Raw genomic sequence first — 22,084 nt, 5'->3', positions numbered from 1 at the left:
CCGCCGGTCGCGCCGCTATGGAGGGGGGCGTGCGGCTGCGCGCGGGTGAGCGGCGCGCGCGGAGGGGCGGGGCGGCGGGCTACGTCAACGTCACGGCGGGGCGGGGGGCGCGAGCGCGAGCGCGGCCGTTGGGGGGCGACGGTTGGGCTGAGGGAGGGGGGCGGAGGGCCCGGCCCGGCCCGGCCCGGCCCGGCCCGGCCCGGCCCGGCGCTCCCCCGTGAGGTGCCCTCGGCTCTGCCCTCCTCCAGGTGCCTCCAAGTGGGACGTCCGGGAGAAGGTGTGGGACTACCTGGAGGCCAGCGGCCTGGCCGATTTCCCGCGGCCGGTGCACCGCCGCATCCCCAACTTCAAGGTACGGCGACCCGGCAGCGGGGCCGGGCCGCTTCCTTCCTCCTCCTCCTCCTCCCCCAGCCGCGGGCCCCGCCGGGCTCCGGAGCCCGGGCCGGCAGGGCCCGCCCCCGGCTCCCCTGCCTGCTCCCCGCCTGTGGCTGCAGCCCTCGAACGGGCAGCTGTGAACCGCCCGCTCCCGCGGGCCGGGCGGCTGGCGAGCGACGGCGGAGGGTGGCAGAGCTCTGTAAAACGCCACGGTGCAAACAGCACACGTATATAATTCATAGCGAGTAAAGAAAGGCAGGTATCGGTACCCAGCAAGGCGTGGCAGGCGGGTGCTGCGTTTTAATCAGTGGATACAGAAATACTTTGCGAACGAGGTAAATACATTTATGGGTGGGGAAACGGAGGCATTTGGAACTGGATTTCACGCCCCAGGGTCCTCAGCAGGTCCGTTGGGAGGGAAAGCTGAGGTCACCCACCTTGTAGGACTTCGCCCGGGAACATACAGCGCGCTGCTGGAACGCGAACGGTGGCCAAGCTGGTGCTGGCAAAGTGTTGCTGGGCAGTGGTGGGAGAACCCTTCCTCCTGCTCTGGCTTCGTTGTGTCCCTAGTTTGGTGGGTGGGAGGAAGAAATAAGAGGACTTTCAAGTATTCAGTTACTCAAGGCCACCGCTTTACCGTCTGCCTGTTTTAATCCAAGCTCAAGGTGTGCAGCCACGTATCTGCCATATGTTGAAGAAACGATGACCAAAATCGCATTGTGGGGGTGTGCGTTGAGTGTTTTAGCCCATGAGCGGCATTAGGAGAGTGGCCCTGTTTTTGCTCAAGGGACTGGCAGAAACATTCCGCCTTAGTTTGGCGCTGAGATAGAATAGGCGCTGAAGCGGGTGAAGGAAGCTTGAGGCTCTATCACGCCCTTAAGCAAGGGGATATCAGAGGTGAAATTACACCCTGGGGAGTGTGTGCTCTGCTAAGCTTGAGCACCTTACTCAGTTAAGAAGTGAATCTTCCGAGTTCAGTATAGTCTCTGTAGAGAGCCCTGTCCAGAAGGTCTTCATCTAAAAGAGTCTCCGACTATGGCTTGTGTTTAAAGGAATCGTTTGTATTCGTTGACCAAAAAGGGAAACTGGTCTCCAGCTTTGAGTTAGGTGTGAATGAGGGTGAAGGCAGGCAAAGTGAGTGTACTTGGATCCCCTCTTTTTCTGAGGCCTGCAAGATACCAGTCAAGCACTCAGCGTCTGTCAGTATGCGAGAGTTTCCCATAGAAAACGTCACAAAATTAGCTGTGTGTTCCTCCTACTTCAAATCTGGGGAAATCGGCCTCTTTATAGGATGAAAGATTGTAAATTTCCCATCTCTGCTGTGAACTCCTTGGTGATGCACTGATATCTTACGAAAACAGGGTGCCTCCCATGCTGCGACAAGGCTTCTGGGTTTACGGGAGTTCAAAGCTGCCAATACTGTAAAAATAAATCCCGATGCTCCCCAAAAGAACGCTCGCTTTCTAACGCTGGAAGTAAGTGAAAGTGTTCTCTTCTCTCTTGATACCTTTCTTCACGCAGGGGTCTCGCCAGGCTTGCTGCTCTATTAAAGAGCTGGATGTGTTCGACAGAGCACGTGAGATTAAAGTGGATCCTGACAAACCTCTAGAAGGTGTTCGGCTAGCTGCACTGCAGGTAACAGGACCTTTGCACCCCTAAGGAGGAGAGCGGGACAGCAGTGCAGGGCTTGGCGGCATCTCATGGCCAACGCCTGCCATTTCTCCGGCAGGAGCTTTACGAGTCCTAAGCCTCATGAGGTTGCTCATGTAAGGATGTCCTTGCCTTTTTGGCAAATGGTGAAGGTGGAGGTAGGGTTTGGGGAAATTAGTATGTTTCTGCGGAGCAGTAGCTGTTTCACTGTCATTGTATTCTTATTCCCCAAAACACGTAAGGTAGCCTTGCATCAGATTGCCTTACATTAATCACCAGGTGAATGTGTGTCAGACTTACCTCAGCCCTGTGCGTGGTCACTAGCTCATGTGTGTAGCTCATTTGTGGACGTGCACTTTAGACCGGTAGGTATATCTTGCCATCTATTTCTTAAATAAAATCTTGTCTGGAATTTTGCTGTACTGGAGGGAATTCATCTACAAGCTCTACAAAATCAACAATGCGAACTACATCATCAAATAAGATGACTGACCACATGGAGACCCATGGGACAGTAAAAAATATTTCTTGAGTGTAGAATGAGCCCACCTCTTTTTAATGCGATGACTTCTTTTGTTACACAGGCAAGGAAGACTCTGTTGGTTCCGACACCACGTCTGAGAACTGGGCTGTTCAATAGGATTGTTCCACCTTCAGGTGCAACTAAGGAGATCCTGCGAATATGTGCTACGTCTCAAGTAGGCATGAAAACTGGGGGAGGTCTGAATTAACTTGTAGAAGAGTGCTGTGTTTTGATAGTCCAGCTGGAGGTTGGAAAACCAGATGCTGCCTGAAATACTGTTCTGCTAGTATGTTATTCCTTGTTTTGCGTACACATCCACCATGAATATTTTTTTTGTTGGCACTTAAATCATGAGGAAATTTAGTCTTTTCACTGTATTTTATTAGTAGAATGGTATCGATATTTTGTGAATGCTTTTTGGAACATTATGAGCAGCTTTCATAGGTGAGTTAGATCTTTAGGTTTCTAATAAATAGTACTCCTATATTCTGCAGTTTTGAGCTAGTGAACCCTGTAAGGAATATTTTCATGTTTACAGTTTCTGCATAATCTGGTCAATGAAATACTGGGTTTTACTAAATAGGAAAGATCAGTTCTTTCAGAATCCTAAGTCTAAAGAAACATTAATTCCGTCATTTGCATCAACCGAGGTACAAAAATGTGTTAACAGTTTTCTTTTGAAATGTGGTATGTTGCTGCCCTCTGGTGTTAAAATACCATACTGTACGGCTGAAGTCGTTTGGCAGGGAAACCTGCGTTATTTTGTACGCATCTTTATTTGATATGAACGTGTAACTTGTACAAAACGAATAGGCCAGCTATATAGGTTTTATTTCGTCCTTTATCTCCTGCTAAAGGCAATAAAGTTCTACAGTAATCCTGTATACAACTGAGGGTTGTAAATGGATGGTAATTAGTAGCGACTTTCTTTGTTGGAACTTCTATTAAAGTCACTAACTAATTAAGCTTTTCAGGGTTGAAGAGCACTTTTGAGAGACCTTTCTCTTGACCGGCTTCAGGCCTCGTATCTGATCTGTGATCTTACCACCATGTGTCTGGTTTTTCCCCCAACCGGGCGTACTAATGAATAAATGCTATTAGCGGTTTATATTTACAAAGCACTGTGCAAACAATTCTTACCACACTGCTGTGAAGTGGATAATGAGCATTATTACTGATAGTCAGCTGCAAATTACTGATCTTTTTGTGCTCCACACAGGAAATATTTGGCTTTTTATTGTGAGGATTAACTTAGCATAAAGTTGAACTGGTATGAGGAGGGTTTACATTATGCTGTACACATGTATTAAGAGTGAATGAATCATAAGATATCTTTCTAAAAGTTTTAAACCTCTGATGTTTGAAAGCCCAGGTAAACACCATTTTTAATTTCTGCAGCTCTGTACAGAATTTTGTTAGGATATGTTCTTTAGAGAGGAGCCTGAAGAGGGGTGGCTGGGAATGAGGGGGGAGAGAGGGGAAGAAAAAAAGGATGACAGGGCTGTGTGACGGGTTTTTTTTCCACTTGTTAGGAACAGTGTGTTTTTTCTGGTCATTAGTGTCTTAGATAGAAAGTTACGGTAAAGATAGCTTAGCTTTGCAGTGGCACATCCTGAATGATGGTCATGCAGCAAAGTGTCAAGGAATATCGTCTCGGGGAACACGTAGGCAACTTTGGAAGGTGCTTTTAAAGATGTAGGGGTGGAGAAACTGGCAGTGCAGTGGGTGCCGTGTGAAATGGAGAGTGATCCGGCTTATGTACCTGGTTGTGCTTCAGTAAAGCATTTTGTGTGACTTCAGACAAGCAGCTTAACATCTTTATGCTGTAGCTGTCTGTGTCTAAATTAACTTTGTGAGAATTAATTTAAGGATTTGTAGTGCTCTGATATTCCTCATGGGCATGAATTTGCATATTATGACTTTAAGTTAGTAGTAGTAGGGTAGGAAGTGTCATTTGCCCTCATTTTTAGAAATGGATGTCCAATAAAGGGTTTCAAAATACGAGTTTTTGATCCCAAGTAAGTAACCTTGCTTAGAAAAGTGCCCACCTCCCTTAGCTCTCCTTGAAGTGTGCCAAAATTCTTGTCACTGTGGTAGGGAATGTATTCTAGGATTCCCTAGAGGATTTCCTTCCATGTACAGCTTGGCTATACATGGAAGAAACACTTTGAAATGTGGGGAGTTACTTGGATTTATCAAAATATTCTGGATTTCTGCCTCACTGGTTGGAAGACTGCACTCTGCCAACCGAAGATTATGTTTTTCTTGCAGGGTATAAAAGAATACAGTGTGCCTGTAGGCCTTGATGGGAAAGCACGAGTGGACTTGGTTGTTGTAGGATCAGTGGCCGTCTCTGAAAAAGGTAAGATAAAGCCTTGTAAGCTTTTCAGGAGGAGGGTCTTAAGTCACAATTCACAATGTCAGTAGGCTACACTACGTGTTCCTTTTGGCAGACCCGAACGTATCTTTGGAACTGTATTACGGTCTCGAGTTCTGTCTCTTCTGTGTGACAAGTCACTGATCCCAATCCAACCAGGAAGAATCGATGCCTGCTTTACAGCAGTGCCGCCAGGCCTGCGTGGGCAGGCAGCAGTGTGGTTTAGAGCGTGCAGGCCAGTGTTTTGGCCTTCAGTAGAACTATTCAGGCAAGCACATTTTTTTTTTTTTTCTTTTAAAAGAGTCAGAGGGCTCCCTGTTCGGAGGATCTGCTCTGCTCTCACAGGGTATGTGAAAGGACATGTGTTACAGCTGCTGATTTGGTACCTATTTGAGGATCAGATTTTACATTTTCTAGTATTTTGAAGACCTGCTGGTGATGAAAAATTTTCCACTGACTTTATCCATTGCCTAAAAATAACATGCTCTTTGTGTGCGACCCAGACTCCTCTTTACCCACATGAAGTTAACCTATGTTTGGCATGAATAGAGGGTTCTAATTACAATGAGTAAATAGGCTTCTATGTTAACTGAATTGGACTAAGTTTGGTTTATCCTGAGTAGGAGGCTCCTGGGATCCTTTAGGAGTTCATTGAAACTAATGTTTTATTTTAATTTCAGTGCTGATTACAAGGAAAGTTGCATTCTGTGAGAGATGCCGATTCCCGACTTACAACTCTGTGTTTGGTTTACCTGTTGCAGACTGCTTAGTTTAATTGCATGCTTTTGATAGTTACCAGCCTTTCCACTCTGCTGCTTCTGTGTTTACCATCACTGTTTGCTTTTGTGTGTTCTAGGCTGGAGAATTGGAAAAGGGGAAGGTTATGCAGACATGGAATATGCAATGATGGTGTCAATGGGCGCAGTGCGGGCGGATACACCTGTAATTACTATTGTGCATGACTGCCAGGTAAGCTAAAATATCAGCTCTCAAGTGACGAGTCAGAACTGTGTGATACTGAATGGTATGTCTGAAGAAGAGACTTGGAATGATGTTGGTGTAGCGTCCTTACTTTGTTTCCACTGTCATTGACAGATTTTCATATGTTGTGAGACATCAGGAATGGCGTGCAATTTTAGTGAATTTGTTTTTAACTATTTGCCAAATCTCTTGTTCCTCGTAGGTGGTTGACATAGCAGAAGAGCTTCTTGATGATCATGATTTAACTGTGGATTATATACTCACTCCAACAAGAACTATCAAGACTAATTGCAAACGACCGAAACCTCAGGGAATAATATGGCATAAGGCAAGTTACCTCTGCTAACGGTGGCTTACTGGTACTGCCATTCTGTTGATAAGTCCCCCATTTTTACATAGGAACACGTTTGTTGTATTAGAAATACTTGGAAAAGGAGCAAATGTGTTTGTCAGATGAAACAAAACAACAGCATGTGTGTTCAGCGTTTTTTAAGTGGTAATGGTGAGGAGGAGAAAGGTATTGTTGAAGCTGAGGTTGCTGTACGAAATGGATTATAGGGTGAGAGTCACTGGAAACATCGTGGATTTTTAAGATAGACGTGGTGTCTTGTAGTCGTTTGTGGTATAATAGTCTACGTAAGCTGAGGGGCTTCTCCACCTTATGTGTTTTATTCCTCAGTGCTCATTGCAATTGGCTCTGTTCGTTTTCTGGAGGCAGTACCACAGAGAGAACTTCATGGCATTAGGCCGTGTGGAATGGGTGGAATATGTGCTGCTCCGGTTGTGAAAGGAAAGCGTGACCTCGTGGCTGGTACATTGCTGTCAACGTAGAGGATGTATGGGATGAACTTTCAAAGGATAGATGAATTTGTGGCTGGAGCTCATTTTCAGGTGGAGGAATAGTGACTTTATACTACTTTAAATCATGAATTGTTATTTATTGATAAATATGTTTTATGGGTTTGGCCTCCCCGCCCAAGATTGTCAGAAACTTCAGCAGTTTCACAAGTGGTTTTGGAAAAGCGTTTAGTGAATTGTTTTACTGGAAGTTCATGCTGGGAAAACTCCTTCTTTGTCATTAGATTTTCATTCCTAAAACCATTCAGTTAGGGAGCAGACGCAATCCCGCATGGTTGAGTAACAGTAGGAACACTGAAATGAGGAATAGTGTACCCATGTCTTGCAGAAACCACTGAGGAATTATTAGTGAATACTTCTAGGGAAATCAAGAGTTGTTTGTTAAGCACTTGCCAACCAGCAAAAAGAGTTAAATTTGTTAAGGTAATGTATCTACAACAAACAATTCTAGCCAGTACTATTTTTACTCCTTTGGTGGGAGAGTATTTTACCCTGCCTGTGGTTGAGGATTTGAGGTTATAAATAAATAAATAAAAGCTCTGTCTGTACTAGTGCATTTTTTCCACTGAATTATTTTTGAATCGTAATTTTTTTTAGGGTATTATTGACTGTAATTGTTTTGAAGGCCTACCCCTTGTGCTCCATCCATCTTGCCAACATACTTTTGATCACAGTCTGTCTGTTTTAGTGTCAGACTTCAATCTCAGTAAGTGGCCTTGCTAATGCTTTTTTCTTTCTTTTTTTTTTTTTTTTTCCCTGTCTGATTCCCTTTAGCAGCAGCATTTCTCAAAGGTCTGGGGAACGCAGTCTCTTGCAGGGGCTGTTGAACTTCCGTGAAACTTTTGCCTCTCATGAGAAGTCAGTCAGTGCCAAGCGATGTATCAAATTCGATGTTACCTTTGCATTTCTTTGCTTTTCAGAGGAAAAAAAAAAATCAAGATTGGTGTTACAATATACACCCCATAAACTAATGAAGTATTTGCCGCAGCTCCTTTGTGTTTGTGTCTAAAGCTTGAGGAGATGCTTAGTAGAGTTGTATCTAAAGCTTGCGCCACACTGACTTTAGCCAGTTTGCATGAGACAGTGAAACTTTTTTTTATAGTAAATTCAACATTAGTGGTATTGTGTGAAAAATACAGCTCTTGCTGAATTTTCTACAGCTTTCACTGAGAATGGAGCACATCACACGACTGGGCATTTATCTGAATATTTGAATGTTGATTTAACACCTACAACTGCTTTTGGTTGTTCTTCAGAGCGTACGTTGATGAGATAAGCATGCTGGAGAATACTAGCCAGAGCAGGGATAATCATTACATTTCTATTGTTTTGGGACAAGAACAAAGTGTTGCATCTACCTGATGAAGAAAGAAATTAGCATTATTCTTTCAGAGGGAGCTGAACGACTTGTGTATGTTTGTGGTTGTGGTGGTAACTGCATGATCAACTCTTGCACAGAGGGTCTTGGAGGTGGGAGGTCTAGTTAATCAACAGGGTGTTAAAAATGCAGGATTTGATACAGGTTATTTAAGTGTTTGTCCTTTGACTTTTCCCGGCTGCTTCGACATCCTTTTCTCTACATCCTTTTCTCCTTCAAATCCTGGCTTTACTGGTGCATTCCTGTTCCTCAGAGCAAGACTAAATGAACCAAGAGGTAGTGAGTAAATAAATAACCTACTTCTAAATATGGTGTTTTGTCAACAGAAAGTAGCTTAACTGTATTGTTAAGATGTGTGTTGTGTAAAATACATTGCAAAAAAGTTCATCCTTCAGGAACACGGGCTGGATCAAGCCAAGACAATGATTTAAGAGCTTAAATTAAAGGTGTTTGCAAACATGGGATTACAGCCAAGCATTGTTGTAAAGGATGTGCTTTCCTGAAGCTGTTAGGATAAATGGCCATTAATACATACACTCTGTTTTCAGCTCGAAAGAGGTAAGAAGGTACTTATGCAGCAAACAAAATGCATGTCTCCAGGCCAGATTTCTGTGCCCGAAGGGGTACTGCATTTTCCTGGAGTGTTTTTGTTTGTTGAGTGCTATGTAGGGAGGAAGTAGTGTGTCAGATATGGGGACGGGGTAAATAGGTGTTCCTCTGTGAGTAAACGATTCACTTCTTGGGGTAATTGGCATGACTTGCCCTCAGTTGCCTCCTGTCAGTTCTTCTCAGTGCAGAATTTCCAGCTGAGCTAGTTCTTGCTGTCGAGGTAGTATGTTTTTCCAAACAGGAAGATGTGAATTACTTGCTGTGATTTTTGTCACAGAAATGCTGATTTAAAGACTTCCAAGGAAGTGTAAGAGCTACAATATTATTAATACCAAAGAAGCATTATCAATATCAGTGCGAGGCACTCTAGAAACACTTCTAAATACAAAGGCAGTACTGGAGTGTGTATATGGGTAAGTTTTCTGCATCTGAGTGCAGGGTTTTGAGAAATCAGTATGTGCTCTTGGAGAACAAGAGCTGCTAAGAGCTGAGCACTCTGGAAAACTTTATTTGGATGCCAGTGGAGAATTATTTGGCTTCATCTGTCTTGAAAATCTAACCCATTGTTTCTGGGAACTCTAAATTGATGAAACGACTTACTTTCTCATCTAGTATTTTGTATGGGTAGCTGTGATCTTTATCTGTGACACTATTATATTTGTCACAATTATGAAGTTATTTGTGCTGTGCTTATTTTAAATTGAAACTGTACAGACCAATTAAAATATTCGGGGTCATGAAGAGGGAAATGAGAGTAGTTGGTGGAAAAATCCCTAGATTCTAGCAAGCATTTCCTTCTGTTTCTTTAATCATTCTTTTGCTGAGAATTTTATGGAAGTCGGAAAAGATTTTTCCCAAAACGAAATGAACTGGGGGGAATCCCTGGGTCTAATGTTGGAAGAGTTTAGTATGCAGTGGCAGAGATGGAAACTATCTGACAACAAACAGCTTTTGATTTGCGTCTGTGATAGAATATTTGGAAAGTAAAATTATGTTGTTTTAAAGCTCAAAAAATTCACACATCGAAGCTGGCAAAACCTTCAGTTTTTGGATGGCAACACAGTGTTGCCATCAGAAGAAAATTGCTGTCAGTTTAGCCAAGGTTTGTTTTGTTTTGTTTTTTGGAGGGATAGCGTGAGCAGGGCATGCTTCCACACATGGTTAAACATCTCAACACCTTTGCAAATCTGACCCTTGCTGCAGAGTCCATGGAATCGGTTCTTGCTGATGGATTCCAAATGTGGGTTGCATAAGTTTCTCCTGAGGGACACTAGCAGACTTCATGGGCTGCCAGCTCCCAGAAATATGCCCTCGGATTGCGTGCACATATTTGGACATTTTGTGCAAATGAATGATAAAATGTTCGACTGTGCTGGCCCGTCCTAGCTGTCTTGGCTTTGTCTGTGCTTTAAACCCCTGTGAGCTCAGTGCTCCTTGAAACAAGCAACTGATCAGGGAGACAACACGAGAAGTGGGCTCTGTCCTGGAGGCTTTTATGAGGAGTCTAGGGTCAGACACCCCTCAGGGTGGGCAAAGATGAATCTTTCAAACACCTTCTGCCTAACAGCCTCAATACTTGGAAGGGCTGGTAGATCTGCTGTACTAAAGACCGTTTGGTCTTGTTCACAGCCTTCCACGGCAGGGCAGCAGCATCATCTGTCTCCATCTTGAGCCACGTGTTCTTCTATCGGTTGGTGTGTGCAGATGGGTAGCTGTGTGAGGCAGAATTAAATAGCAGACCTAGCACGCTCTCCAATCTATAGCTGTCCTTCCCTCATCTGCCGTACATCAGAACTGCACCGCCTCTGCTGCCAGGGAAATCAAAGTGGTGTTTGGCTTGGCCTGCACTGTATCAGGGGTCAGCATTACTCATTCTGTCAGAGGACAAACACATCTTTCATTTTCCTCAGCAAAATATTGAAAGTGGCTACGTTCACTGCTCTGGAATAACAGAGGTTGAAGAGAGCCCTGATATTCCAGCAGAGACGTTGCAGAAGTCCATCTGCCACTACGTTGTTTTGGGACCAAACCAGGTGTCGTAAGAGTGGCTGCTCAGGGTTAAGTGCTGGGAGATTTGTACTGGCAGTCAGCATCCGAGACTCTGTTTTGTTCAGGTTTCTGTCAGAAAGGGACCACGTTTCCCTTCTCAGCTCCTTTTCCCATAGCCTGGTAATTGTGTGCCAGAAGAATTCATCTACCCTACTGTCCTCTTTCCCCAAGGCTCTCCCAGCTATGGCAGGGAGTAGGCAGGGTTGTTAAATGACTGATTGCCTTTGGTGGAGTTATTTTTAACCTGAATCGCTTCAGTTACTGAGTTTATAGCACAGACCCACGAGCACTTCTGTTGGCCAACCCCAGAGGGCTGAAGTATGGCACTGGCCTGGGAATTGGTGGTCAAGGGATAACGGGAAACTTCTTCAGCTGGCTTCGCTGCCAAAGCCAATCATTTAGCTAAATCCCAACGCTCAATACAAAGTTTACAAACATCAATAAATGGTTTGGCCTTGACTTTATAGGAATGGGGGGAGCAAGGGAAGAAGCTTCCACCAAGTGGGTTTGCCCAGGTCCGCATAACTGGATCAACCAGACTGGGGGTGGAACCCAAGTCCCCTGCATCCTGGCTTAGCCTAAAGCAGTAGGCAAGGCTAGGGAGGAGTGACCAGCCGGCACAGGACCAAGAAACGTGCAGCTTGTTTGAAAGAGAGGAGGAATATCTTTGGCCTCTCTCCACGTGGAAATAAATCATTGCAATCCTCCACAGCTCACAAGACAAAAGAAACTTTTTGCATGATCGTAATTAGCAACACATTGTACTACCACAGAGTTCTTTTGTTTGCTATTTTGCAACAGAGCAGAGCAAGCTTTTTCCTCTCCTCTGCCACCCACTGCCCCCTTTGCCCTTTTGGCTCTCACCCCCTGCACCCCAAAAAAAGTAGTGAATTGGTTTGTTGAATTGAAACTCTGAAATCCCAAACTGAGTTTCTGCCTTTCCTTGACATAAAAGTGGGGAAAAATAGGGAAGGATTTGAAAGCTTTGGCCCAGCTGAAAGATTCTCCTAGACCCCAGGGAAAACAGCCCCTAAGGTAAATCCTCTGTCTCTCTTTTGTGGCAGAAGGATGTCAGTTGACAGTGTCAGAACTTCTCCAATGTAGGTTTTTTACAGAATGTTTTCTATTACAAACAAATCTGAGTGCCAAATCAACTGCCTTTGTTGCTTCGGTACTGTTCTCTCTACAGAGGGCTGAATTTAAGGTAATGATGGGTTTACCTCGTGGGGTGGTGTTTGATGAGCAGAGCTTCAGCTTTTATAGAAAACTAGTTCATAGCCCTTACGGAGACGTATATGCTGTTGTAACTACATCTTCCTGAGTTTGCAGGGAGCCTGAAACAGTAGCTCAAAGAGCTCCAGTCAGATGCCAAGAACTACTGGCCGCTCTAGTGAGAGGAGAAGCCATGCTGAAGCCTGGCCAGTTGAAGTCTCTTGGAGAATATGCTGGCCCTTGGATTTTCTAACTCCTCTCCTTAGTTTGTCCTTGAAAGACTGGGAGTTCCAGAGATGATCCTCTCAGTGCCTATCTCTCTGATTCCCTTAATCTACAAAGTGGTGAGGGTTTGCCCTTGGTAGCATTGATCTTTCCAACTAAACACCCAGTCCAGGCCTTGGGAACTGAGTTTAATTTCAGGGTGAAAGGAACTGTACGTACACTTGGTAATAGATCAAGGTTGTGCTTTGGGCTCAGGAGTGATTAGTTGCATGAGAATAGAAAAATGTTTTTCCTGTTTGGTTTAATTAGCATAGAGCTTACATTTCACATAGAAATTTGACAGAGGACAACAAATGTTCCTAATTGTTGGCCAGTAAAAACAAAGTAAGATGGCTTCAGCCATTGGTTTGATGTTGTATCGCCCAGGGAAGGGAGTTTGCTGTCAAACACAGCAGTCTTGGCTGAGAAAAACAAATCAGTCCAAGAATCCACAGAGCAATAACTCTTCAAAATCTGAAAATGGCATGTACCTTTCAGAGTGCGGAGCCTCCCAGAGCCCCAGAGGAAGTCCTTGCCTCTCTGTACTGGCTGCCAGATCAGGCCAGATTTGTTCAGAAATTGTTCTCAGTCATAAAGTTTGCTTGTTTAAAGGGCCTGATCCCAAACGCCTTGACTCTGGGTCTGCAGTGTGGTAGAATGGAGGTGGCCTCTGCCCATACTGGTTAGTCCTATTCTGCTGTTTGATATTATATTAACAAGATACAGCTAGGACAGGCTTTATGTAAATTATATTTTTATTTTGTTTCAACCTGAAAAAACTTGCTTGTTTGCTCCTTGGAAGAGGAGCCTTGGGAACGTTTTAAGAGACTTCTGTTGACTGGCTTTCCTGTTACCTAAACCTAACGTTGTCCCCACCCTATCTTTAATTTTACTCGAGTCACTTCAGAGCTGGGCTACTCTCCCTCGAGATGTGTGAAGTTTAGACTTTGTGTGGTGCAGCCAGATCCAAACTCACTCTGACTGTAATTGTAGAACCAGGAATTCAGGGGCTCCGAGATGAGAGAGATCTGCAGGCATATTCTAGCCAGGATATGCTGGTGCTAGTCCAGTAGAGCCTGCTGAGAAGTAGTGGCTCATAAGCTTGGGTGCAGTACCCTGCTAGAGTGGCTTGCTCACACTGTGTGGGCTACTAGCTTGGGTCTCTGCTAGCTAAGGCCTCGCTTCCTTAGGCTCTGTTTTGCTCCCTAAATTTAAGAATTGGATCTCGTGTTGATGGATGTTCTGCTTGTCCAGCAGCCAAGTACGAATTACTCCTCCTTCCAACTGCAGCCTGCAAGCCAAAAGCTAGACCACATTAGCTAGGGAACCACTGTGTTTCCTGCCAGTCACTGAGTGCAGCCTGGGGCATCTCATGCCTGAGATGGATAGGGTTCAGCTGTCGAGAGGAAGAGCCCTTCCAGAAAAGCTGCTTATGAACTGGGGATGGATGGAGGGATAGAGGGTTCACAGTTTTGAAATATAGCGTCCGGGCGCTCTTCTGTTCTGTGATCCAGCCCAGCGGACTGGTGTGGGATCTGATGAGTAGCTGGGGGTGATGTGTGAGGTCAAATGACAAGAGGGAGGCTGTGGCGATGTGCCACAACCAGAGAACGTGCCTCCAGCGGGGCCCACGCTCATAGGAGCCCCGCTACAAGGCACGCTCCCCAGCCGCAAACTTAACACCATCGTCCCTCCCCATTGTATGACCCAGCCTACGGGATATCCTGTTTTGGGGGGAAAAGAGTGCAAGGAGGTCTGCAGAATGAAAGTGCCTGATGGTCTGACGAATTGTAGGCATGTAAGATTCTGCCAGAGCAGGAGCACAGGCCCTCGGTCAAAGCAAATATTAAGGGATAACAATGAGAATGCGAATCTGAAAGCACCCTGATAAATAAATGTCAAAATCGAATAGTTCTGAGTTTGGTTTTGATTTTCCTGCTGGATCTACATTGTGCTGCTTGCCTAAAGAGTAACTAATGTTTATTTTTGTCCTGCAGTGTGTATTTAGGAGCAACTTCAGAATCGGGCCAGCAATTAATAACATTTTGAATGCTCTGGCGCTCTGAATGGTAGCAATATAATAAGGTTCCTCTCTTTTTATGGCACAAATGGGTCCTGATGGTCTTCTCCTTTTTCTGGAAGGAGAGAAGTCTCATAATTGTATCTGTCTTCCTCCTTTTTAGGTCAGCTATGAGATGCTGGAAAAAATCCCCATCCTAAAGAGCCTTCGATACAGAGAGAAGCAGACTGGCAAGGAAGTTGCCCTCCAAGATGAACATTCGGACTTGGCAAATGCCAACACACCAGCAGTGTTAAATGAGAAGGCGAAGGCTGAAAATACAAGACCGCAGGCTGCAATGGGCTCGGCTCAAATAGGACAACATTATGTTGAAAGTGATTCTTTAAGTCCCAGATTAGAGGGATCTGGCACGATTACTACTGTGTATGTGGGGAACATACCTCCCAGCGTAAGAGTGAGCGAGCTGAAATGTGCTTTAAGGGAATTCCGTGCAACTCCTTTACGACTGAATTGGCAAGGAGCGCAGCACAGGGCTTTTCTCGATTACAAGGATAAAGCAACCGCAGAGAGTGCTGTATCCTCTTTGAAAGGCTTGAGCCTCGGGGGTAATACTTTGCGAGTTGAGCTGGCCAAGAATCAGAGAAACAAAGGGCAAGTAGAAATCAATAGTCAGAAATGAATATGAATAGAGGAAAAAAAAATAGGCATGTTTTCATTGTTTTGTGAGAAGCCAACCTAAGTTTTCAAGGATATTAGTATCTCCTTTGATTTCTGCAGGCTAAACGACCAAGTGCGAAGCCAACTTTCCAAACAAATGAGGCATACATCTCCCAGCTGACTTGCCTGCCTCATTCCTGCAGTTGTACATGCAAAGTGTATTTGTCAAGACAGATGACAGAGGGGCCGTTTCTCTAAACGGTTATCCACAAGGTACCCACACTCTGTGTATTTGTTTTTTGTTGCCCAGGGGTTGATTTGCTGTTCGGTGTGTATGTTTGTTAGGCCTGGATCAAAAACCTGTCCCTTGGTAGCTGTCTGCAGCCACATGTAGCGAGGTGGTTATGTTCTGTCATCTAAAGGTTGTACCTGCAAATTTGTACTTGTGAGCTTAAAAGCCAGCTGCAGAAAATCTGTCTTAAGGGTTACAGTTCTGTTTACTAAAAAATGGGTTTTGCCTGTTGGTAGTTTTCAGCATATTTTTCATAAAAATGGCTGGGGGGTGAGAGATTGCCCTTTTTGTGCTCTTGAAGAATGGCTGTGGAAACACTGGCTCAGCCACTGAGTTGTGGTTACAGCTATTAACATCAGGTGGAAGAGATGGTAGCCCCTTTCTCAGCTTTGTTTCATTAATTCAGCCCTTTGTAAACCTTACATTTCTTATTTCAGTCTGGCAGAGGAAAGTGAAGATCAGTTTTCTCCTCTGCTTTTCCCCAAAACACTTCAGGTGCCTTTTTCATGGATGCAGATAATTATAAAATAGACCCTTTTCCTGATTGTCTTGTCTCTTACAATTTGGTGTGATTCCATTGCCTCCGTGAAATTACATTAATATTAATCATGGTAGTGGAAATGAAAAGCAGACAGACTACGGTCAAAACTTGTGGGTGCCTAGTCTGGTATGGAGTTGTTTGAAAAGTTGCTGGAGATAGTAACAAAGCCTGTTCCTGCTGTGCCTTCGTCACCACCGGCGTGGTCTTCCTGCACCCACAACATCAGGCGGTGATGCGGGTTAGACAGCAGCACTGGCAACGTTTCGTTGTGAAAGTGCTATCAAGTACTAGCTTGAACAGTAAGATTTGCACATACGTGAACATTCACTTAGGGTGTAAAGGAGAATGATGGTTTATTTGGTATGGCTTTTATTACTTTTTTCCTTTGGTTTCCTATTCCTGAAAAACAAGTTGAATTTTGGCTGAACCATCCTTTCTAAACAGAAGCACTTTTGCCATTGATGCTGGGCACATAGTCAAAGTAAGCATCTAAATGGATATTTTTTTAAGTATGAGTTGGAAACTTTTTTTAGCCAGAGGGTACTGTTAAGTATATTTTAAGCACCTTATTATGCCTCAAGGGTCAGACGTTTCATACAGTATTAAATAAAAAGTTCTCATCGTTATCATGTATTCTGTACAGAGGGGCTCAAGGCAAGCATTGCTTCAACTTCTTGTAAGGTCAACAAAGGAAAGGTTTCTGAAAAAAAATAGTGCTGTGCTCTAAAATGCTCTCTTTTTCTCCGGCTCAAAATTATTTTCAGTATCACTCAGTGTGTATTAAAACACAAGCACTGCGGAGTCCTCTGCGTCTTGGTTCGGTAGTTGTGCACTTCAAGGGGAAGAGTCAGGGGTTATGTTACTACTTAAACATGCTCGTTACATCGTGAGCTTAGAGAGCAGAGGAAAGAAAAGCAAAAAAAATAATTATACATCACTGTCTTCCCCTTCCAAATGATGGCAAATTAAGTAACGTGATCATTTGATCTTCTTTTTGACTCTTGCAATACTGCTTGCTTTGGTGAAGATGCCCAGGTGACCTTAGCAGTTAAAAAGCAAGTTATTCTGCTAATGAAAACTTCCAGCATCTCAAACTTGCCCTGTTGCGTTACAGATTGAACCAGCCTTCTCTGGTCAAATCTGTGGGAATTTCATCCTCTACCTTACTTCCTTTCTTAACATCTGTTAAGTTTCACTGCAGATACGTTTACATGTTACGTGATAGGTAAATGTGTTGCGTTTGCTTGCTTTGCTCTCAACGCTGCGCGCAGTCAGCAGCCAGTTTTGTTTGGACAAACGTGTCTGGATGGTTTTCTGTTTGCAGTTGTGGTTCTGCGGGTAACCCGTGGGGTGAGCTGTGCTAGGTTTGTATCCAGGTGGGCAGATCTCTGCAGTTCTCTTCTAGCCTCTCACTTTTCTCTGTCCTGTATTGCGAGGCCGCATTTCGCAGTACTACCTTGTTACTTTCCCAGTAGGCAATTAACAGTCCAAACCACACTACGGAGAAGACATTAACTAGACGGAGGTATGTAACTGTAGTTAGGCTCAGAGAAGAAAAATAATTGCTATAAGCTTAAGCTAATGGACCATTCATTAGCGTCTTGAATGGACCGAAATAATGATGTTGATGCTATGATAATTGTTTTTCCAACTTAAGCAGTCATTTTTGATCCAGGTTATTAATAAACGGCAAGGTCTTTTGGGCCTTGCCATCTTAAAGTCATTAAAGTGTGTTTTTAATTCAAGGTAGCAGCTGCTCCAGGTCAGAGTTTGGCAGCCTGTTGCAAACCCATCTGCACCAGCAGCTTCAGCAAATCAGTAGCAACTGAAGTGCAGGCACAAGTTCATTTCTGTCATCTCTGCTTCAAGAGCAGCAACCTGCAGGGAAGGAATTAGTACAGGCAGCTGTTGAAAATAGAGCCTGAAGCTGCAGAAGGCTCACCAGGGTTCAGAGCTTCTGCAGAGGTTTCGTAGTAAGGGCTTGCATGGAGGCAAAACAGCAGTCCTCAGAAATCACCTTTGGGTTGCTATAGGATTCCCGCAGGAAAAACAAGAACTCTATTAACATTTTGGGGAAGAAAAAAAAAAAAAAAGCAGCATGACTTGCAGCAAAGCTGTTCTATAAGCTTACCTGTGAGGAGGAGGGCGCAGCTCATGCTTTCCGAAATGCGTCACGTACCAACACAGCAGGAGTTTGAGCCTGTGCGCTCTGAAGTCGATGCAATTTCTGTCTTGGACAGCAAAGGAAGGAGTGATGAGGATGGGGCCCTTACTGCTGCTTGGGAAGTTGCTCATCTTTAGCTAAAAGACATTTCAATGCAAGATGCTAAATTGCTATTTAATAAAATAATTGAAGACTGCCCAAGGCCCTCGCCTACGTGGCTTTCTGGTGTCTTTAGCTGTGTGATGTGGATTTTTTCTTGTGGGCTGACCAAGTTCCTACTTGAGGACACAGCAGTTTTTGAAGAAAAAGTGAATGGGGCAGTCTGCATCTCTTAGATCTATTGTTTCAGGCTCTCTGCATGTTCAGGAAGACATCAGTTATACATGAGTCACTTCTAACTTTTCTCTAAATCCACGAAACTCTGAAATGCAATACATTTTAGCGAATCCTTGGACTCTGATCTCATAATGAAACTCGAGGAACTGAAGCCTGTTTGTGTTTTACTTTGGCCCAGAGCAAGACTATGCAAGACATTTTACCGACAATCAAACCATAAAGTCCATGCCCTGAAGAATGTACAGTCTGAATTAACAGGCTTTAAAGATGAGAACCTTTACTCAAGCAATAATTCTTCATTTTGTACCTGTTGTAGTTGAGGCCCTGCTGTTAGCACGGAGGTTGAACCGGGCTACGTCTACGCAGATATGCCTCAGGTGGATCCTGGCCCTTACAGCCCCTCTTTCTTGCTGTGACTGAAGCACCAGTCTAGGATTTCAGAGGCCTCAATGCTTCAAGCCAGTTTCTCTGGAATGGCCTTTCTGTGACCGCTCGTGCCTGGAGCGATGGGGAGAAGGTATCTTTAAGCACTTAACCCCCAGACTCTTTCTGTAAGGACAGTGAGACGTCCTTGCTTCTTAAGACTCTCATGATAAAAACATCCACGATGACAAAGAAGTGCCTGGACGCTGCAGAAAGGTCTGAAACGCTGGTGATAGATGGGTAGCCTGCTTTTAATAGGAAATGAAGTGATCCCTAACACGGACTTGATTTCAGTTCACTTGCAGCAGCAGAGGAGCCTGCGTCTCACTGCTGTGTGATGAGAAGAAAAGTTCAGCAGTACAATGGGAAATACTTTACTGAGCCAACTTTGTTCAGAAGTAATTAAAAATGAGGTCTTTCTATTCTCTGCGCAGCCTGATGTCCTCGCTTGTCATGTGGTTCAGTGCATTCTTTCCAGCTCCTTTCATGGCACAAACAAGTTAGGATGTTGTTATTGCACGCCCCTCTTTTTGAGGGTTCGATGGGGAAAGATGCTGAACAGCTCCGGAGGCTGGTCGGTGTGAGCAAACCCAGCTCCGCTCTCGTGGCGGCTGGGGGGGTGTGGGATCCAGCAGCGACCACCCTAGGTGTTAACATCACGGACATGAGCTCCGCTCCTCTTCCTATCCTCGCTTGCGGGAGAGATGCGAAGGGAAAACGGTATCGGATGAATGGAGCCTCTACCAGATCCACTAGGCTCGAGAACATGGTCACTTTGGAGGGGGTTTTCTTTTGTTGAATGATATTAGTCACAGCGTGGTGTGTGGCACAGAGCAGTGAGGCAACACTGTAATCTGCTAACAATAAAAGCGAGGTGGCTAACTGCCACTCAGTGCTGAAAACTATACAATCATTAGGGTTTTCCTTCAGACAGCTATGTCCATGCATTTCCTGGAACAAGGACAAGGCCACACAGCTTCAATCCACCGAAGACAACAGCGAGTAAACAAGCCGTGTTGCTGTGTAGTCTTCTCTGAGTGACAAGAGTCAGAGATCATTTGTTTCCATGGAGAGAAAAAGGAGGGGGAAAAAAAAAAAAAAAAGAAAAATCTCGCCATCAGGGTGGGAAAAGAGTAAAGCCCTAGCCTGGGTCCCACAGCCAGATCCCCATCCAGCCCTCCAGCATCTTCATGCGCACCAGTCCCTGGTCCCCTCCCAGAAAGCAGCCTTTAAGGACAGAGGCTTTAGCCCATTATCTTTGGAGACCAATAAAATATCTTGGAAAAGGGATGGTTAAATACATGTCTTTTTTTATATATATTTCATCGTCTTCTACTGCTCCGAAGGGAGAAAGAAATGGTTTTTAGGGGAATGTTTCCATTGAAAAATCTAGCACTGGGGCTGCGTTTTTTCTCCGCAACTGCAGCAAGGGGTGAGGAGGGGGAGGAAAAGCGTGTGCTGGGATTTCTCTCATTCCGGTTCCTCAGAAGGAACAGCTCCATGCAGCAGTTCTGGCTCTGGAGGAAACATCTGTGGCTGTGGCCATGTTACTCAGGCAAACATACCCCTCTGTGAGGTAGGCTGTTGTGTACGAATGCTTTTATTTCCTCGTTGCCATCTATTAAAGATTATCTCCCTACAAGAAAAGTGCACCATTTCCCATGTTTTCATGTGTAATGTCCGTGATGTCTGCTATAAACATCATGAAACGTTTCCCGGCCCCTACACTGACATAGGTATAAGAGTCACTGCTTTTCATCTTTCAAAGCACTGCAGAAATGTTTAGGGTCGTGTATCCTGCCATTGTTCTGGGCTGGGCATCCCACTGAAGTCACTGGGAGAAATGAGTTCAGGATACGGACCTATCTAGTCAATCTTTACGGTGGCCCCAGTAACATCCACATTCTACAGATGGGAAAATGAGGAAGGCAGAGATGGCTCCTGATAGACTACATCCAGCTGGTAATTCCTACCACTTTGGAAAACAACTGCAGAGAACAGACTAGAAACTCATCAAAAGCTCTCAAGAAAGAAACAAAACCCAGACCCCATAGCGTGGTAGCTGTTGGACTTTTCCATGTGACGGGTACCTGATGTCCCAGAAGGGCATCTTGTTGCTTCCCAACGGAGAGCTGCAGCATCGTGGTCGCTCTGCCTCCACGCGCCGGCCGGAGCCGCCGGCCAGCCCTGCTGTGGCTGGGAAGCATACGATCCTGCGGGTCCTCCGGCTCCGCTAGAGCCGTCCCGTCAAGGCACCCCACACAAGCCTCTCTCCAGTCCAGGGACAAACCGCAGCTCTCCTGCCTTGTGAGACAAGACATGAGATAGGAACTGAGATACTTCTCCCAAAATGTGCCTCCTCCAGAGGTCTAGCAGGTCCACCCATCCCATGCAGGAACACAGGGACCAGGGCGATTTTCTTTCTTTAAGGAACAAGGCAAACACACAGGACTGTTAGACGGGAGGAAAAAAAAGGGCAGGGAAAGAAGGGAAACATTCATGAAATGCTGCAAAAGCTTCTACATTTCTAGGCGTTAGTGTATCCATTGCTGCCACTCCTTAGTATTTTTGAGTGAATAATTGTTCAGACAAGAGTAATACTTACATTTTTCCAGAGGGATATCGTGTTTTCAGAGTGTTTCCAGGCACCTGCACTGCTCAGACTCCGAAGCGTGGCGTTTCCATCTCTCTGAAGGAGGCGATTACTCGGGTAGCCGGTCTGCAGCGGCTTTTCTTTACCACCGCAGAGGAACACAATTGCTGTAGCAAGTTCTGCTCCAAGTGAACTCCTGGTACTGTAAGTCCCTGCAAAACTTTCCAGGCCCTGTCATCTTGCTTTCCCAGGTGTGTTTGCTTATTTTTTCAGTAATTAGCCTGAAGCTGAGCTGAGCCGCAGAACTGCACTTTCTGTACCGTTCTGGGTCTTTCAACTCCTGCTGCTTTAAATAAAGAAACGCCTATGTTCAGGCCCATGTATTTACACCAGTGTAAGTAAAGTGGCACAGCCAGTGGCCCTGCATCTCTTTCCATAATTAAGCAGAGGTGGTTTGATCTCTAGGATTGTCATTTTTCTCTCTGATGCTTGCACCAGGGGCCTGCAGGCTTCTTGGAATCGCTCAGAGGACCTGCGAGAAGTGTCCAAGAGGAGGAGGTTCACATTCACTACGCAGCGATCCACCTCAGTGAATTTTTCTGAAGGATCTGCGTCTCCCTTGCAAATGTTGAGCTCATATTAAGATTGGGTTTAAAACGTTGATCAGAAGTTTGATGGATCAGAGCAACCTGTGGTAATGGGAATTGGTCTCAGAGAGCTTTTTATAAGTCTGTGCAAAGAGACAGATCTCCAACCCAGAAGCTCAACAACAATAAGGTTTT

At 44.9% G+C, this 22,084-nt stretch overlaps 1 protein-coding gene across 3 annotated transcripts; it reads left to right on the top strand.

Moving 5' to 3' along the window:
* The first annotated feature begins 14 nt into the window (after window positions 1-14).
* MTHFSD (methenyltetrahydrofolate synthetase domain containing) lies at window positions 15-19,997 on the top strand. 3 transcript variants are annotated; one of them, XM_076349001.1, is made up of 8 exons: window positions 15-45; window positions 249-352; window positions 1,897-2,010; window positions 2,610-2,723; window positions 4,820-4,910; window positions 5,782-5,894; window positions 6,109-6,234; window positions 14,460-19,997. In XM_076349001.1, exons 1-8 carry the CDS (start codon window positions 18-20, stop codon window positions 14,973-14,975), a joined length of 1,206 nt encoding a protein of 401 aa, XP_076205116.1. In that variant the 5' UTR covers window positions 15-17; the 3' UTR covers window positions 14,976-19,997. The 3 variants fall into 3 exon arrangements, with proteins under 3 accessions (XP_076205116.1, XP_076205117.1, XP_076205118.1); XM_076349002.1 differs by lacking the exon at window positions 1,897-2,010 and adding an exon at window positions 1,737-1,850; XM_076349003.1 differs by lacking the exon at window positions 1,897-2,010.
* The last annotated feature ends 2,087 nt before the right edge of the window (window positions 19,998-22,084 follow it).

Source organism: Aptenodytes patagonicus, chromosome 11, assembly GCF_965638725.1.
Source record: "Aptenodytes patagonicus chromosome 11, bAptPat1.pri.cur, whole genome shotgun sequence".
Taxonomy (NCBI): Eukaryota; Metazoa; Chordata; class Aves; order Sphenisciformes; family Spheniscidae; genus Aptenodytes; species Aptenodytes patagonicus.
Note: the sequence above shows the minus strand (reverse complement) of the source record. Positions and strands in the feature narration are given on the sequence as shown.

Bases quoted from the DNA above. Each gene is read 5' to 3' on its own strand.
- MTHFSD (XM_076349001.1), top strand. From the start codon at position 18: ATGGAGGGGGGCGTGCGGCTGCGCGCGG. The intron at 46-248 runs GTGAGCGGCGCG...GCCCTCCTCCAG, and splicing joins GGGCGTGCGGCTGCGCGCGG to GTGCCTCCAAGTGGGACGTC. The intron at 6,235-14,459 runs GCAAGTTACCTC...CCTCCTTTTTAG, and splicing joins AGGGAATAATATGGCATAAG to GTCAGCTATGAGATGCTGGA.